General features: G+C 49.7%; 1 protein-coding gene across 4 annotated transcripts; it reads left to right on the top strand.

Annotated features, from left to right (window-relative positions):
- Positions 1-571: 571 nt before the first annotated feature.
- Positions 572-9,232, top strand: LOC118178951 (von Willebrand factor A domain-containing protein 5A-like). 4 transcript variants are annotated; one of them, XM_035347877.1, is made up of 18 exons: positions 621-884; positions 1,926-1,984; positions 2,391-2,638; positions 2,744-2,966; positions 3,320-3,462; positions 3,618-3,729; positions 4,175-4,302; positions 4,582-4,670; positions 5,081-5,225; positions 5,534-5,613; positions 6,114-6,225; positions 6,547-6,711; positions 6,856-6,959; positions 7,328-7,509; positions 7,689-7,895; positions 8,386-8,606; positions 8,787-8,913; positions 9,095-9,232. In XM_035347877.1, exons 2-18 carry the CDS (start codon positions 1,936-1,938, stop codon positions 9,172-9,174), a joined length of 2,415 nt encoding a protein of 804 aa, XP_035203768.1. In that variant the 5' UTR covers positions 621-884; positions 1,926-1,935; the 3' UTR covers positions 9,175-9,232. The 4 variants fall into 4 exon arrangements, with proteins under 4 accessions (XP_035203771.1, XP_035203768.1, XP_035203770.1 ...); XM_035347880.1 differs by lacking the exon at positions 8,386-8,606 and having other exon boundaries at positions 572-884; positions 9,095-9,162; XM_035347879.1 differs by lacking the exon at positions 2,391-2,638 and having other exon boundaries at positions 625-884.
- Positions 9,233-14,293: the final 5,061 nt, after the last annotated feature.

The following is a 14,293-nucleotide window of genomic DNA, read 5'->3' as shown; positions in this document are numbered from 1 at the left end:
ACAGCCTGCCGCTATCCATGTAAGGACTTGAGACCATCCTCCAAATCTGCAGCCAGTGCTGCAGGCCTGGCAGCGGGACAGGACCATGGAGGGAGGAGTGCTGCCACTTCAGGAGCACATAAGTCACCAGCCCAGCTGCATGAGGCCTTTGGCAGCTAATGCTCATTGCACCAGAAGTGAGGACTGAGCTGAAGACCTGGGCAGTGCGGAAAGGTTTGGCAGACACTGTTTGGCCAGGAGCAGTCCTGCTGAGGGGTTTGCAGCACCATCCTTGGAGGCAGCGAGTGCTGGGCACTGCCTATTCCAGCCTGTGTGCATGGAGCATCCTGAGGTGACGGATGATGCTCCCCGCCCCGTTCACCCTTCCCATTCGGGAGCTGTTGGGAACAAGGCGTGGAGGCTGCACTCACTGGCTGCAGCACCGCAGTCTGTATGCAGATGCTTCCTTGCCCACTGCCACTTTCGCTTCCGAGGTGGGACTTGGCGGGACCCTCCCCCACGACCCTCCTCGCCCCACAGCCCCCCAGGCTTCCCGACACGCACTTCCCCCACGACCCTCACAGCCCCCAGGGCTGCCAGCCCCCCGGGAGGAGCTTGGCGTCCCCGACGGCCTCTCCCCGCCCCTGCCCGCCTTCCCCTGCTTGTCCATCTTCCCTTGCGTCCCTCCGCCTGCCTCCCCATTGCAGGCACTTCTCCACCTACGTAGCCCTGCATCTTCCTGTCTGCCTGAACATCTCTTGCTCTGTCTCTCTCCATCTCTCCCTCTTCTGTCCCATCCATTTGCCTCTTGTTTGCCTCTTACTGTCTCTTCCCCTTCCTATTCTATCTGTTCAGTACATCTGATTGTCTGTCTGTGCCAGCTGACGACCCCGGCTGTTATTCTGGTGAGTGCCTGCTTGTTTGCTCTACGTTTTGATATTCGCTCCCTGTTGTCTGTTCATTGTCCTCCATAACTGGGAAGAGCTTGCTCCTGTTCAATCCATCCCTCTGTCCATCACTCAGCCCTACTTCCCCAAGGATGTGCACCCTATTTGCTTTCTTTGTCCACACTGTCAGCATGATGGTGGGGTGGGGATTTTTCTGATGCTGCTGACCCTGCCACCCCAGAGCAGGAGAAAGTGAGGCAAGTATATTGTAATCAGAGAAACTTATATGGGTGGCTTTGGGATACAGGTGGGGAAGTCCCATTCACCTCTAGGCACTTGGGCAGAAGGTAACCAAACTTAACTTACCTACACACTCCCCCCAGTTACTTTCTGGGATTTGCTCTGTCACCGTGGAATACCTGACCCTGACTTCATTTCTCTCTCCACCATTTTCCCCCATACTGCCTGGCCTTTCAGCCTGCCCTCGCAAGCTACTCCGTGAATATACCCTCGCAGGTACTATCTCTTGTGCAGCATCATTCACACTATACTGTCTGTGATGAGTCTGCACTCATCCCTTCTAAAATGAACCCTTTCACCTGCCCATCCATCCCTCCATCCATCCATTGTTTCATCTATTCATCTACTTCAGCAAAAATTCTGTCTTTCTTAGTCCATCTCTTCATCTGTCTGTCCCAAAATGGATCCCATCTGCCAGCCTGTTCATCCAGACATAGGTTGTTCATCACAATAAAATTACAGACAGCCAGACAGCTACTCTTGCTTTCACACCTTCTTTCCTCTATCTCCTGTTGCTATCCCTCAGTTCTCTTCAAGATTCTCCCATGATGGGGATGATATGCAGACTTCTTCAATGCAGAGACCTTGTACAGTCTTTACAAACAGGGATTTCTGAATCCCTGTGTTTGCTCTGGCTGTACCTGGTGGGTTAGGGCCTTCAGCCATGTGAATAGGACTGGGGAAATAGCAAGGAATTTTCACCAAATTAATGCTACCTGGTGGTATCTGCTCTTACAAGATACCCCTTCCTGTCTACAGGTCTCCAGAAATGTGGCGTCAGAGCTTTGGACTTCTAGAAAAATCCTACATCAATGGCGGTGAGCTGGGGATCAGACAACTGAGGGATATTTTGGGGATGCTTCCAAGGAGGGTAAAGAAAGAGGTAGGATAGGCTGGGTCTTCCCAGAGGGAAACAAGGATGGGAGTGATCAAGAGGTCTACAGGATCAGGGTGGGGAACGGAAGTATGGAGGAAAAAGGAAGTTGAGATGTAGTAGACTGTTCTGTGGCAGGCTCATGCCAGACCCTTAACAATGTTAAATGTGATCCATGGATAAAGACTTAGGATCCCCTTTTGTCATTGGGAGGGGAGAATCTGTCCTTGGGTACCATTGATTGGCCACCGAGTTTTAATTTCCTGGGTGGGAACACACACTTGAAGCAGCTCCAACCCCCTCCTTGTGTCACTCGTGTGCTGATGGAAAGGTTGCATCTCTCCCAACAGTACCAGGATCCTTTTTGCTGGGGAAGGATCTCCGTATACCCCTGCACCCAGTACCCCTGTGTAGTGCAGTGGTGGATGTTGCTATCCAGGACTATGTGGCTGATGTGGCCTCTGAACTGATCTACCAGAACAAGAGTCGTACCTCCTCAGAAGTCATCTTTGCCTTCCCCCTTGCCCCGCACATGACCATCTACTCTTTCCAGGCCTTAAATGAGGATGCCAAGGTCCAGGCCATGCTGCAGGATGAGGTACCAGCATTCAGGGAGGAATGGGGGAAACACCAGAGGGACATGGAATGAGCAGCCCAAGGCCTGCCTGGGGATCAGATTTTTGTCCCTGCCCTTTCCATCCAGACGCAGCAGCTGCACAAGGCTATGAAGGGCCAGGAGAACTGGGAGTACCTTCAGCATCATTCTGAGCATTCAGGCGAGGTGTTTGCCTGTTTCCTGGGTTCCTTGTCCCCTGGCAAGGAGATGGTTGTGACCTTACGCTATGTCCAAGAGCTGCCACGGAAGCTAGATGGAGCAGCCCAGTTTTTGCTGCCAGCCACACTGCATCCTCACTGGAACTACTATAGTGAGTGATCCCATAAAGAACCTTCCCGCCCAGTCATACACTCTACAGAAGGACCAGAGCCTCCCCATATACTTTACAAACAGACCTAATGCAACCTTTCTTTGTACCCACAAAGAAAAAGACACAAATTTTGCGCCCATGCAACCCATTAACATGTCCACTCTTCCTTCCTTATGTCCCTTGAAACGGACCCACACCTCCCCCACAAATCACATAAGCAGACACAGGAACCCCTCTGTACACTTTATCGACAGTCCCCAGTTATCCCCATATGTCTTATATATAGATGCCAAATCCCACGCGGACTAAAGAGAGAGACTGTGTCATTGTCAGTACCATGTTTCTCCCTGCAGCCTGGAATTGTCTCAATAACAAGCCTCACTACAGCCTGCTGCTCACCGCCAGCCTGCAGTCACCCCGTGGTGTGGCCAATGCTGAGGCCAACTGTGCTCTCACTCCTTTGATCTATACTGCCCAGGACTACAGCACTGCACAGGTATGGCCTCCTCAGGGCCAGGATCCTGGGAATAGTGGGCAAGTGGCATCATCTCAGAAAAAAATGAGATGCACTGGGGTTGGTGCTTGTGCTCCTGACTTAATGCTGGGCCTGGGCCTCCTCCTCCTGTGTAAGACCAGGCATCCATTCTCTAGGTCTCACTGGCTGAGACCCCTCCAAGAGATGATTTCGAGCTGCTCGTGTATTATGGAGACCCCACTGAAGTCAGTGCTGTGGTGGAGATGGGAGACCCTCGGGCCCCCGTTGGTGAGTTCATCTAGGGGGGGAACATGGGGGCACCTCTGAGTAACAGGAGTCATTGAGGCACAGGAGGACACTGGGGATTGTGGGGTGAGAGGGTTCATTGGACACAGATGGGAGGCATTCAGATGGGATAGTGTGTGTCCTAGGGTTCCATGGTGAGGTGTTGGGGACATTGTGATGAGGTATTAGATGTACCAGGATGGGTTTGAGGACTTCTATATTAGGGCTCTCTGGGTAACCTGTATTGGAGCCACTGGGCTGGAGCACAGGGGGCAATGTGTTGTGCAGCTTGTGTACATTACAGTATGGTAACAAGGCACCAGTGTGGGTTAACAGGAGCTCTGGGATGGTGTAAGCTGAGGGCACAATGGGGATCAGGACCAGGATGAGGAGAGTGGTCTCTAAATGGGCCTAATTGGGCTCTATCCCCACCCTATACCTCCTTCAGGCTCCCTGCTTGGTGACCCCCTCGTGTTGGTGACTCTGTCACCCAGCATCCCTGATGCAACGCCTGGGCAGCGCCAGCCTGGGGAGTTCATCTTCCTTCTGGACACCACTTTCCTTGAGCGTGCACAGGTACCTCCACAGAGCAGGGACCAAACTGGAGTGGGGGAGCAGGCTGAGAGGGAACAATGCCAGGGCAGGTGTTTGAGACACAGACATGGGGGGGGGGGCAGGGGGAAACAGGGCGGGGGGAGCAATGGTGGTCTGAAAGGGTCCTGAAATATCTTGCATGCCTAGGAGAGGTCAGGACACTGCCTGGGGTCATCCAGAGGAGTCCAGAAGCTTTAGGAAGACCAAGATAAGGACAAGGGCATCTGTATCCACCACTGGTATCTCAGTTTCTTTCCACAGGAATCCCTGCTCTTCCTTCTCAAAAGCCTACCCCTGGGCTGCTACTTCAACATCTACTGCTATGGAGCAACATCTGTGGGCATCTATCCGTGAGCAAACATGGTGCAGGCTGGGTGTTATGTGTCTGGATTAGGTTCTCGCGAGTAGGGCTGGATGCTGTGGGGTTTTACTGACTGCTGTGAGGCAGATCAAGATGCTGGAGGATAGGTCTGGATGTTCTGAAATAGGCAGATTGGTATGGGGCAAGGCTGGGTACTGGAGTGCATGGCTGGGTGCTGGAGGGCAGGACTGGATTCTGGGGATATGATCTTTGTGGCACTATGGGAGAGCATCTCTCGGGGTTCTGTTGAACAAAATCTTGTAGGAACTATGAGACAAGGTCTCTTTAAGGCCTACTATGGGGCAGGATCTTGCAGAAGATACAGCTATTGGGGTAAGTCTCAGAGAGCACCAGGGCCAGCACAGGGTGATGTGCTCTGCAAACATGTGCCTGCTGCAGGCAGAGTGTTGAATATACCCAAGACAACCTGACCGAGGCAATGCAACGCATCCCATCCACCAGCTCTCTTCTGGGTGATGCTGACCTGCTTGGAACTCTCCGAAAAATCTACAATACCCCCCAGCCCCACGGACATGCACGCCAGGTCTGGGCACAGGAGCATGGAGGAGTGGTGGGATAGGTGTCCTGGAGGGGCACAGAGTGTGGGCGGAAGGAGCAACACAAGGGGCACGCTGGTCCAAGGTGAACAGAGAATGTGGGGGAATGGAAAAAAAGTGGGTCTATATCTCAGGGAGGTTCTGTCCCCTGAGAGAATGGATATCTCTCCTTGTGGGTAGGCTCTCTACAGGGTCTCTCTCATCTGTGTCCTCCTCTTCATTTCGGGGACCTACTGTCCCCGTTTTGGGGTCTTGTGCAAGGTGCCACCATTCATTTATGTCTCCTATCTCCCAGCTCTTCATCTTCATGACTGGGCTACCTCGTGACAAGGAAGCCATTGCTGCTGAGGTCTGCCGTCATCGCAACAGCCACCGGTAATGGGAACTCTCTGCCCCCAGTCCTTCAGTCATCCCTTGACTCCCTCCCATCATTGATGAGGGCCCCTGTTCACCAGTACCTATGTGAATCCGTGGACCCCTTCAGTGTCCCAGAGACCCTTCCCACCCTGCACAGCTCTGTCCTATGTCAAGCTTCCACAGGGGAGACTTTGCTTAATACTCCCACACCCAAGGCACCCATCACAAAGCGAGGAGGGATTTGTACACCCTGATGTGCCCCCAAGCTCTGCCCCAGCCCCACCATACTGGTCCCAGCTCTGCCCCAAGCTCCAGCTCTTCCCTGCCACTTCCTGTCTAACCCCAGCTCCAACCCCTGTTCCTCACTCCACTCCTTACTCTTCTTCCTGCCCCTAGCTCTGCACCCTAGACTTGTTCCCCTGCCTATAACTCCACCGTGTGTTCTCCAACTCTTTTCCTGCATCCTTGCATCCATCTCTGGCTCCTATTTCTGACACCTTTCCCTGCTTCCGCCATAGGTGTTTCTCCTTCTGCTTCTCTGAGGACAGTGCTGCCCTGGCCATGACTCTGGCCAGGGAGACAAGGGGTGAAGCTACCTACGTTGACTCTGACAAAAAACTGGCAGTTGTGGTAGGAACCCAGGAGCCCTGGTTTGTGCCCTTCTTTCCACAGATAGACTACCTTCCAGGTACCCTGGCACTTGGACTGCCCACCCATGGTAGCCAAGACTCAGCTGCCCCAAGGAACCCAGGCATCCAGGCTTCCCCTGACTCTACCCCACTGCCCCACCCTACAGAAAACCCAGATGCCTGAACTTCTCCCCCCCTATAGTTCACAGACCTGACCGCTCCCAGGGAAGCTATCTGGCACCCCACACATCCCCGTGCCATCCAAGAAACTCTGAACCCTAATGGCGCTGCCAAACTGTGGTGTCCTGCCCTTTCTACCCAGGTGCTGAACTGCTTGAAGCGAGCCCTTAACCCAGCAGCTGAGGGAGTCTCTCTGAGCTGGACCCTGCCCCTTGGCCTGGAGGCTGAGGTGCTGGGAGGTATCCCTCAGTCCATCTTTCAGGGTGAACTCATCCATCTCTATGCAAAGATCCATGGAGAAGCACAGGTGAGAGCTGCAACTATGGTTATTTCCAGTTACTTCCTAATAACCTTGCATTAACTACCAGTAATCTCTGAGTAACTTCCCAGTATCTCCCAGCAGCCATCATGTGTTTCCAGTAACCTCCAGTACCTTTCCTTGTGTTCCCAGGATATGAAAGTGGCCACTGGTGTCTTGACCTTGCAGTTCAGCCTGAATGGCCAGAATGTCACTCACACAATCCAGTTCCCACTATGCCCACAGGGAGATGGCCGGTGAGAGCCTGTCCTAAGGAAAGATGCATGCATCACCCTCATTTCTACACATGAACTCCAGCTGAGAAAGGAAACAGATAGCTTGCTTATTCATTCCCACCTTCCACGTACCATCCCAACCATCCCAAACTGGGAGAGAACCCAAGTGTCCAAGTATGCTCTCCTTCCCTGCTTTGAACCCATAGGGATAGGACCCATGAACCTGGACCTCATTTCACTGCAGACAGGGGACCCATGCATCCACATCTTTCCTCTACCCATTCTTACCCTTGAAGGGAGAGAACCCAGGTGTCCAGGACCAATCTGTCCACCTTTCTCCAGCATGGAGAAAAGCCAGGTAGTTGGGCCTCACCACACTCTGTCCCCAGGCTGGCTGGTCATCGTCTGGCTGCAAGATCCTTGCTCAGGATGTTGTTGGCAGAGGCTGTGAGTGGGTCAGGGGATGAACCAAGGCAACGTGCAGTCAAGATCAGCCTGACTTCAGGGATCATCTGCCCCTTCACCAGCTATGTGGGGGTTCGCACATCTCAGTGGGTTACCTGGTACCAAGGTAAGGAAAGATGCCTGGGGGAAAGATCTGGAGGGGTGTCTCCATGGGATGTTCTCATTCCACAGGAGCCAGAACCCCAGCCACAGGGCACCCCCAGTCTCGTGGGGTAGGCCCCATCACCACCAGCTGTTCCTTTCCCATGGGCTTAATTCAGTATCTTTCCTTGTTTGCCCTCAAAGGGCCCCTGGCACTGCTGCCACCCCACCAGTCACTGGTTGCCTGCCAGATCCTTCAGCTACGTGGCTCCGTTCGAAGCTCTTCTTGCTTTCCTAAGAGCATCTTGATCCCACCTGGCTGGCTGACTGCAGTACAGGAGTCATGGCTTGCCTTCCAGCGTCTAACCCATAACATTGCTGCCTTGGCTCAGAATGGGGCTCACTCAAAAGGTATGAGATCTTGACCCAGACAGGAGGTTTAGGGATTAATTAAATGTCCTACAGGAAGGTTATGTTGTCACTCTCCATGTTTGCTCTTGGTCTGAAAACTAATGAATTTTACCTATAACCTTTCTCCTAATCATGTTTAAAGCTAAAAGCCCTTCAGCAATTATGGGACCCAGGTCAGGGACACCCAGGTCAGGACCAGTGCTGCATCATGAATGCACATTTGGGTGAGATGTTCTAAGGATATCAAGAGAGGGTTTGGGGACATGGCTGGGCAAGAAAGCTAGGAGAATAAGGATGAATTAGGGATGTCAAGAAAGGGTTGATGATAGGACTACTTTGGGGGTATGCAGGGAGGTCCTCAGCCTGCAGGTAACTGCCCAAAGAAGAGCACAGACAATGTTCTGGGCATTTTCTCAGAGCACAGGGGAGTAGAGAGGAGCCAGCTTTCCTGTGATTTCTCAAACCCTTCAGTTCACATTTTTTCCCACAGCACCTAAACCACCACCACCATCTATTTCTTCTCTCGAGTATGTGGATCCCACATTTGTTTTGTCCTCTCAAATTTTTGGGCCATGGGTCAGCAATGCCATTGATGAGTGTCAGGAGCTTGTCGCGCTGCAGAATGTAGATGGCTCTTGGACCCTCAGCTCAAGCTTAGCTTCTGCATTGCAAGTTGATGAGGCTGAAATCAAAGGAAAGATGCCTGGTGAGGTAAGGGGAGAATCCTTTGTGGTGGCAGGGTGTAGACTTGGGGCAGTGGGAACCCCTTGGCTGGTGACAACCCTGGCATCCCAGGGCACCCAGAGGTGAGTGAAGGGGTCAGGAACCAGAAGTCACAAAGGAAGAGGTGTTCAACAGTGTCAGCGGGTCTGAGTCATTGTTCTTCTACAGGTCACAGAGCCAAGCATCTGGGCCACAGTGCTGGCTGTGACCTGGCTGCAGAAGAAAAGCAAGTATTATCAAGGCCTGTGTGAGTTGCTGGAGGCCAAGGCTGTGACCTGGCTATGCAGTCAAGCTGGTGAGTCTTGTTTTCCAGATCTCCAGAGAATGGCTTCCTCCCTGCTCTTTCCAGTGAGGCCTACCTTAACCTCTTCAGGCTCACTATTTCCTGGGAGTCCTGTGTCCCCTTTCTTCTTTCTGTCTGTGGACCTTTCTTCCTGCCTTGCTCCCATGGTGCCCCTATCTCTCCCTCATTGCAGTGTCCCAGCTGGACAAGTGTCTGGAGGAAGCCAACACCCTCCTCGAGAGCAGCGTGGAGCTGAGTGTTTTTAGGCTCTGAGCTCAACACGTGTCTTGTGCTGCAGACCATCAGCATCCGTGGAATAAAACAGGGCCACGAGGTACAGCTTAAATTCACCTGCCATGCTGGGATCCCACTGCTGCTGTCAATTGGGGTTTTACATAACAGATGAACCCTCACTGCTTTTGAGATATCTTCTGCTAGGTGAGCTGCATTTGTAGCATGCTGAACTCCTGAACAGTTCACAGCCTCCGGCATGTTTGGTTTGGGTGGGAGTGAGAGTGGGAGATAGCCTCTCATAATTGTGCCTGCCATTAGCATCTCCAGACACGGTCCATCGTAGGCTAACAGAAACATGTTAGAGTGTGGGTGAATCACCATTTTGAGTAGCCTATCCATCCCAGGATTTCTATGGACCACTTAGGTGTTTTCCTTCATCTTCATTTTCCTCTAAAATCTTTATAGTCTTGGGGAGGGAATCATCAGGGTTATTATTATGCTCATCTGCAATGTTGGGAAAACCCTAGGAAGGGGCCCGATCAGAGGCTTATGTTTCTCAGTGTCCTTGTGTTGACTGGGACAGGATAAATTCTCTTCATAGAAGCTGATAACGTGTTCTGTTTTGGATTTAGGATGAGAATAATGTTGATAAAACAACAATGTTTTAGTTGTTGTGGAACAGTGCTTGTACTAGGTCCAGGACTTTTCAGCTTCTCACTCTAGCCTGCCATTGAGGAGGCTGGGGGTGCACAAGAAACTGGGCTGGGAGTGGACAGAATCAGGACATCTGACCCAAACAGACAAAGGGATATTCTATACCATATGATGTCATGCTGAATAATAAATATGGGATGGCTGGCCAGAGTGAGGGCTGGGGCCACTGCTTGGGAATGGGATGGGATGGGCATCAGTCAGCAGTCAGCAAGTGGCGAGTGATGCATTGTTGATCACTTGCTTTCCATATCCTCTTATCATTATTATTTATATTTGTTATTATTATTTTTCTGCTATTACTATTATTATTTTTTCCCTTTTTTTTACTGTCCTATTAAACTGCCTTTATCTCAATCGACAAGTTTTTATCTTTTTTTCGCCAATTCTATCCCCCATCCTACTGTGTGTGTGGTTTTTGGAAGGGGGGGAGAGGGGAGGGGGCGGAGGAGGATGGTGAGTGAACAACCGTGTGGTCCTTAGCGGCCTGCTGGGTTAAACTACAACACTCAAGCATGGACTTTCCCTGCACAGGCAGTCAGGCACATTCTGGGTGTTTACCACAAGCATGCGCTAGGTGATGCTCCTTCCCCACTGAAACATCACCACTCAGCCACCTACTGACAATCCTGAACATACAGCCCCAAAGCTATAGGACAAAACAGCCGATAAATGCAGTGCCAATTCTACTGATACGAAAAAGGACATCTGCTATGATAGGACAGCACTTGGAGAGCACGTGAAGCATTTTCTGTTACTGGAAAGTGTGAAGAATTACCTAGTGAAGAAAGAAACTGGGACTCTATGAAGAACATGCTTAATCATCTTTAACAGCTTACATAAACCATGGCAGATAGGTATGATTATCACAGCAATAGCAAATACATTTAGATCAGTTATGTTTGTTGAAATTTGTCAGCATGTGGCTACAATATAACTGTGCTGTGATTAACTCTTATAATTGGCAGGGAATACCTATAAAAAATGTAGCTGCACACAATCATGGTTACTGTTAGCAGTATAGTGTGTTTATCATGTCCCCCTTAACATATTTGCACTGAAAAGCAGTGAAAAGATCAGGTAACCCTACTGAAGCAGAGGCTCTCACCTTCCAAATACCTTTGCAGTCAGCACCTCCAGTCACCTTCCTTAGCAGATGTGGTTTTTAAGCAATACCTTCACATCATCTCCCCAGAGATGCTGTGTAATTTCAGCTTGAAGTGACTGCTAATACCTCCTTTCATGTGGTTGTTTCAGTAGGCTGGGCAATCAGATGAATCCTCCCAACTGGAACAAGGACAGGGAATCCTTTCTATTGACCTTTCCACCTGAAAGACACAAATCTTCACTCTGCTCCTGATGATTTAGCTGTCCACTCTCCTGGGGAACATGGTCATCATTTCCACAACCATTTGACCACCAGTTCCATACTTCAAAAGTATTTCTTCTTCAGCAACTTGCCCTTCTTTGATACTCCATTATATCCAATCATATCCTGGGGTGCATCAAGAACAGCATTACTAGCCGGTCAAGAGAAGTGATTGTCCTGCTCTGCTCTGCACTGGTGCAGCCTCACCTTGACAACTGTGTGCAGCTTTGCATGCCACAATATAAGGACGTAAAAAAGACGTACCTGCTACCCTAAGAAATAATCCAGTTTCTGTCCATGTAGATCATTCTATTTCTCTGTGCTTTCTGCAACACTACCTAGAAGAGAAAGTTAATAGATTGTGGTGGTTTTATTCGGATTATCAGCCAAGCTCCACCACAACCACTCTCTCACTCCCCCTCCTCAAAGGGAAAGGGGGAGAAAATATGATTAAAAGGGCTCATGGGTTGAGATAAGGACGGGGAGATTGCTCAGCATTTATGTTGATTGGTAAAAACAGACTCAGAGTAGGGAGATTAGTAAAATTTATTGCCTGTTACTAGGAGAAGTGAAAAACAAAGGGAAGAAACTAGAAACACCTTCCCTTCATCCACCCTCTTCCAATTCCTCCCCTCAGTGCAGTGGAATGAAGGAATCGGGGTTGCGGTTAGTCTATAGCACTTCCTCTCCACCACTCCTTCACAGTCACTCCCTTTTCTTGCTCCAACGTGGGGTCCTTCCCATGGGATGCCTTCCTTCCTGAACTGATCCTGTGTGGTCTTTCCACAGGCAGCAGCTCTTCAAGAACTGCTCCAGATATGGGTCTATACCACGGGGTCCATCCGTCAGGAGCAAACTGCTCCAACCTGGGTCCCCCACGGGCAGCAGCTCCTGCCAGGTCACCTGCTCCTGCATGGGCTTCTCTCCACGGGCTACAGGTCTGGCCTTTAATCTGCTCCGGTGGGGGCTCTCCATGGGCCACAGCCTCCTTCAGGTCAGATCCACCTGCTCCATCATGGGCTCCTCCATGGGGTGCAGCATACCATGGGCTTCAGGGGGACAACCTGCTTTACCATAGTCCTTTCCACAGGCTGCAGGGGAACTTCTGCTCTGGCTCCTGCACCTCCTGCCCCCTCCTTCATTGACGTTGGTAGCTGCAGGGCTGTTTCTCACTCCTCACTCTCCCAGATGCTGTTGTGCAGCAGTTTTATTGATTGATTGATTGATTTTTCTTAAATCTGCTCTCACAGAGGTGCAAACAACATTACTTATTGGCTCAACTCTGGCCAGTGGTAGGCCCCTTATCTAACATGGGGCAACTTCTGGATTCTTCTCACAGAAGCTACCTCTGCAGCCCCCTACTACCAAAGCCTTGCCACATAAACCCATTAAATAAAGTTATTAGAGAGTGTCCAAAGGAGGGCAACAAATATGTTGTATGGTCTTGAGGGGAAGACGTATGAGGAGTGGCTGAGGTCACTTAGTTTGTTCAGCCTAGAGAAGAGGAGTCTGAGGGGAGGCCTCATGGCGGCCTGCAGCTTCCCTCATGAGGGGAGCAGAGAGGCAGGAGATTATTTCTGTTCTCTGGGGACACTGGCAGGACCCAAGGGAATGGCATGGAGCTGTAAAAGGGGAGGTTCAGATTGGGTATGAGGAAAAGGTTCTTCACTGAGAGGGTCATCAGGCACTGAAACAGGCTCCCCAAGGAAGTGGTCATGACACCAAGCCTGCCAGAGCTCAATAATTATTTGGACAACATTGTCAGAATTGTGGTTTGATTTCTGTGTGGTCCTGTGTGGAGCCAGGAGGTGGACTCAAAGATTCTTGGGGGTCCCTTCCAATTCAGGATATTCTGTGAGTATATGACCTTCCTGGACATCCTTCAGCTGCCTTCATACAACTTCAATTGATGTATTTAATTGTTAGTGGTCACTTGCAACCTGTTGCACTACACTGTCAATTTGAATGGCTGATCATCCTCCAAATTCCTCCTTAACTGAATGATGATATCAAACTGCGGTCATCATGTAAACCAAGCTAAACTTCTGCTCCCAAAAGGCACAGCATTTCATCTACTACATTTTGGGGTAGAGATCAGCCCATGTATGCATCAGTCATCTTGTGTTGCAAATAAATAAATAAATATGTATATGTACACACACTAAGGAATTATTGACGATTGTCACAGGAGTGTTTAGATGAAAGATAAGTTAGGACTGTTTCAAACTTTAAAACAAAGCATAACTTGGTTCATGCTCATTAATAAAACAGGGAGATAATGGTTAGTTTTTAATTGTTATCATTCAATATCACCACATATAAAGGCCTTAACAAAATTATTCTATACCTTTTAGAGTATGACACATCCAAAGCTGCTCCCTGGAACTGAGCAAAGTTACTGCTGCTCAGATGACACTGATAATAACTTTCCTCAGCCATTCCATCCACCATCTGTGGAAAAAATCCTGGAAGAAGCTTTCAAGGAGACATTTTTTTCCTCAAAAGACAGACTCCTGATGCAATCTACATGTTTTTTAAAAGGAAGGTAGGAAGAAATCCATGGATTGATCAAGTTATTATTCCAAAGACATTTGATATTTTTTTCTTCCTGAAGAGGTTGTTAGGTGTGCTCCTTATCACTCCTTCCGAAGGATATTTCTGCTTTTGATATTTTTTCCTGTGTATTTGGCTAGGACAGAGTTAATTTTCCTCCTAGTGTCTGGTATGGTGCTGTGTTTTGGACTTAGGATGAGAATAATGTTGATAACATGCTGATGGTTTAATTGTTACAGAACAGTGTTTTGTACACATTATTATTAGTATTAGGATTATCATTATTATTATTATTTTCCTTTCTTTTCTGTCCTAATAAAACATCTCACATAACACACAACACACAACTCAACACACAAGCATTCATTTTAACTTATTTTTTTCTAATTCTCTCCCCCATCCCATCGGATGTGGTTCTGTGCGGTGCTTAGCTGCTAGACAGGTTAAACCACAACCGTCCTTTTGGTGCTTCACTGTCCTTCTTCACTTTCCAGAAGGTGCCATGGTCCTTCTGCATGACTTGTG

This window comes from Oxyura jamaicensis, chromosome 27 (genome assembly GCF_011077185.1).
Source record: "Oxyura jamaicensis isolate SHBP4307 breed ruddy duck chromosome 27, BPBGC_Ojam_1.0, whole genome shotgun sequence".
Classification (NCBI taxonomy): domain Eukaryota; kingdom Metazoa; phylum Chordata; class Aves; order Anseriformes; family Anatidae; genus Oxyura; species Oxyura jamaicensis.
This window is presented reverse-complemented; position numbering and strand designations above follow the sequence as displayed.